Source organism: Branchiostoma floridae, chromosome 8, assembly GCF_000003815.2.
Source record: "Branchiostoma floridae strain S238N-H82 chromosome 8, Bfl_VNyyK, whole genome shotgun sequence".
NCBI lineage: Eukaryota > Metazoa > Chordata > Leptocardii > Amphioxiformes > Branchiostomatidae > Branchiostoma > Branchiostoma floridae.
The window spans coordinates 14,989,866-14,991,310 of NC_049986.1; the positions used below are offsets into that span (position 1 = coordinate 14,989,866).

A 1,445-nucleotide genomic window follows, 5' to 3' on the forward strand; every position below is an offset into this window, starting at 1 on the left:
GAGGATGATATTAAGATTTTCCCCAAAGGATTTTTATGAATAATGCTTTTAACTCAATCTTGCCCATGTGAGTGCAAGTAAAAGCAGTAATTGTACCCATGCCCAACATTGTTAATCATCTTGGGAGTGGCACATGACTAAGCAGCATCAAGATAAAAGTAAGTACAAAGGGCCATTGTGCTGAGAAGAAAATACATGTATTTCAAATACTACAGAAAAAAAGCTTTTAAAAACTGATAACCTTTGATTCTTTTTTCCAGGGGCGTTCCGGTTGTACGACCTTGACCAGGATGGGTACATCACGAGGGACGAGATGATCAGTATAGTCACAGCCATATACGAGATGGTGGTAAGTCCGCTACTGTAAATGCCTTTATATTAGCAGTGATTCAAATTTGTAGTAAGGAGAAAATAGCTACATACTTGCATACTACATCCTGGTAATTGAAATTGGTTTTAAGTTCGATATAAAGTAGTCACTGCAAACTGCAAACAAAAAACACTTGAGAAAATTTCAGGAGTTACATTACTACAAAAAAGACCATTTCCAGCAAAGACCCTAATGAAGCAATCTATGGGATAAGCCCACTTCTTAACCTTTGGAAGTTTGACATATCAGTGCGTATGCATCAGGCTGGAGATGTGGAGCAGAGCACAGCATGATGAGGGTTAAACTCGAGGCTGAATTCCACCATGTGTGACATTTCATCAACCTTCTCCGTACTGCCTCACTCCGTAACCAATAGAGACTGGGTTGGCCAAATCAGTGTGGTAAAGGTTTTAAGTAATAAATTTGTGTATGTGGTACTGTGCATATCTAAAGTGTGCTTTGTGGATATTATTAATACTTGTCCTCTTAACATGGCTCGAAAGGGACCCCAACATTTGGAAACCTGTATGGTATGTTGTGTTATCATCTCCCTCAACTTCTGCACATGCCTGCGGAGAACTGCATGTTGCAGCGAGGACCTCTAGTGGATGCTCTCAGCCCTACATGCACTGTACTGTTATTCCCTTGACTAGTCAGAGCTTTAAAGGGAGACAAAGAGAATGCATTTAGATAGTAGATATGTCTTCTTTGTACTGCATTCTACATCCAGTTGGCATCCTTGATAATGGCATGTGGTAAATTAAATTAGATAGGAAAAGGTTATCTTCTTTTTTAGGTCTATAATACACAGGACTGCATAGTATAATGCATAGTGCTACTGATGTTTTTGTTTGGACTGAGGTATTGTCATTCTGTTGTACAATCTTGGGGCATGTTCATCCTTGGAAAGTACGAGGCTCTACTGCACTGTTGCACCAATGCATTTCCTGGGAATCAGGTGGTGGAAGAGAAGTCAACTTGTAGAGTGTTAAAAATAAAAGTTCACCTTACAACATAATTTCACTCTGCAACAATTTCAGACACAGATACATCTGACAGTGTCTTCCTGAGTGCC

General features: G+C 39.7%; 1 protein-coding gene across 1 annotated transcript in view; it reads left to right on the plus strand.

Annotated features, from left to right (window-relative positions):
- Positions 1-250: 250 nt before the first annotated feature.
- LOC118421709 (neuronal calcium sensor 1-like) overlaps positions 251-1,445 on the plus strand; it is a gene marked incomplete at its 5' end in the record, with an annotated part of 4,251 nt that continues 3,056 nt past the window's right edge. Inside the window, one exon of the mRNA XM_035829187.1 lies at positions 251-349. Within this exon, the coding sequence (XP_035685080.1) occupies positions 251-349 (99 nt within the window). The remainder of the gene's footprint in view (positions 350-1,445) is intronic.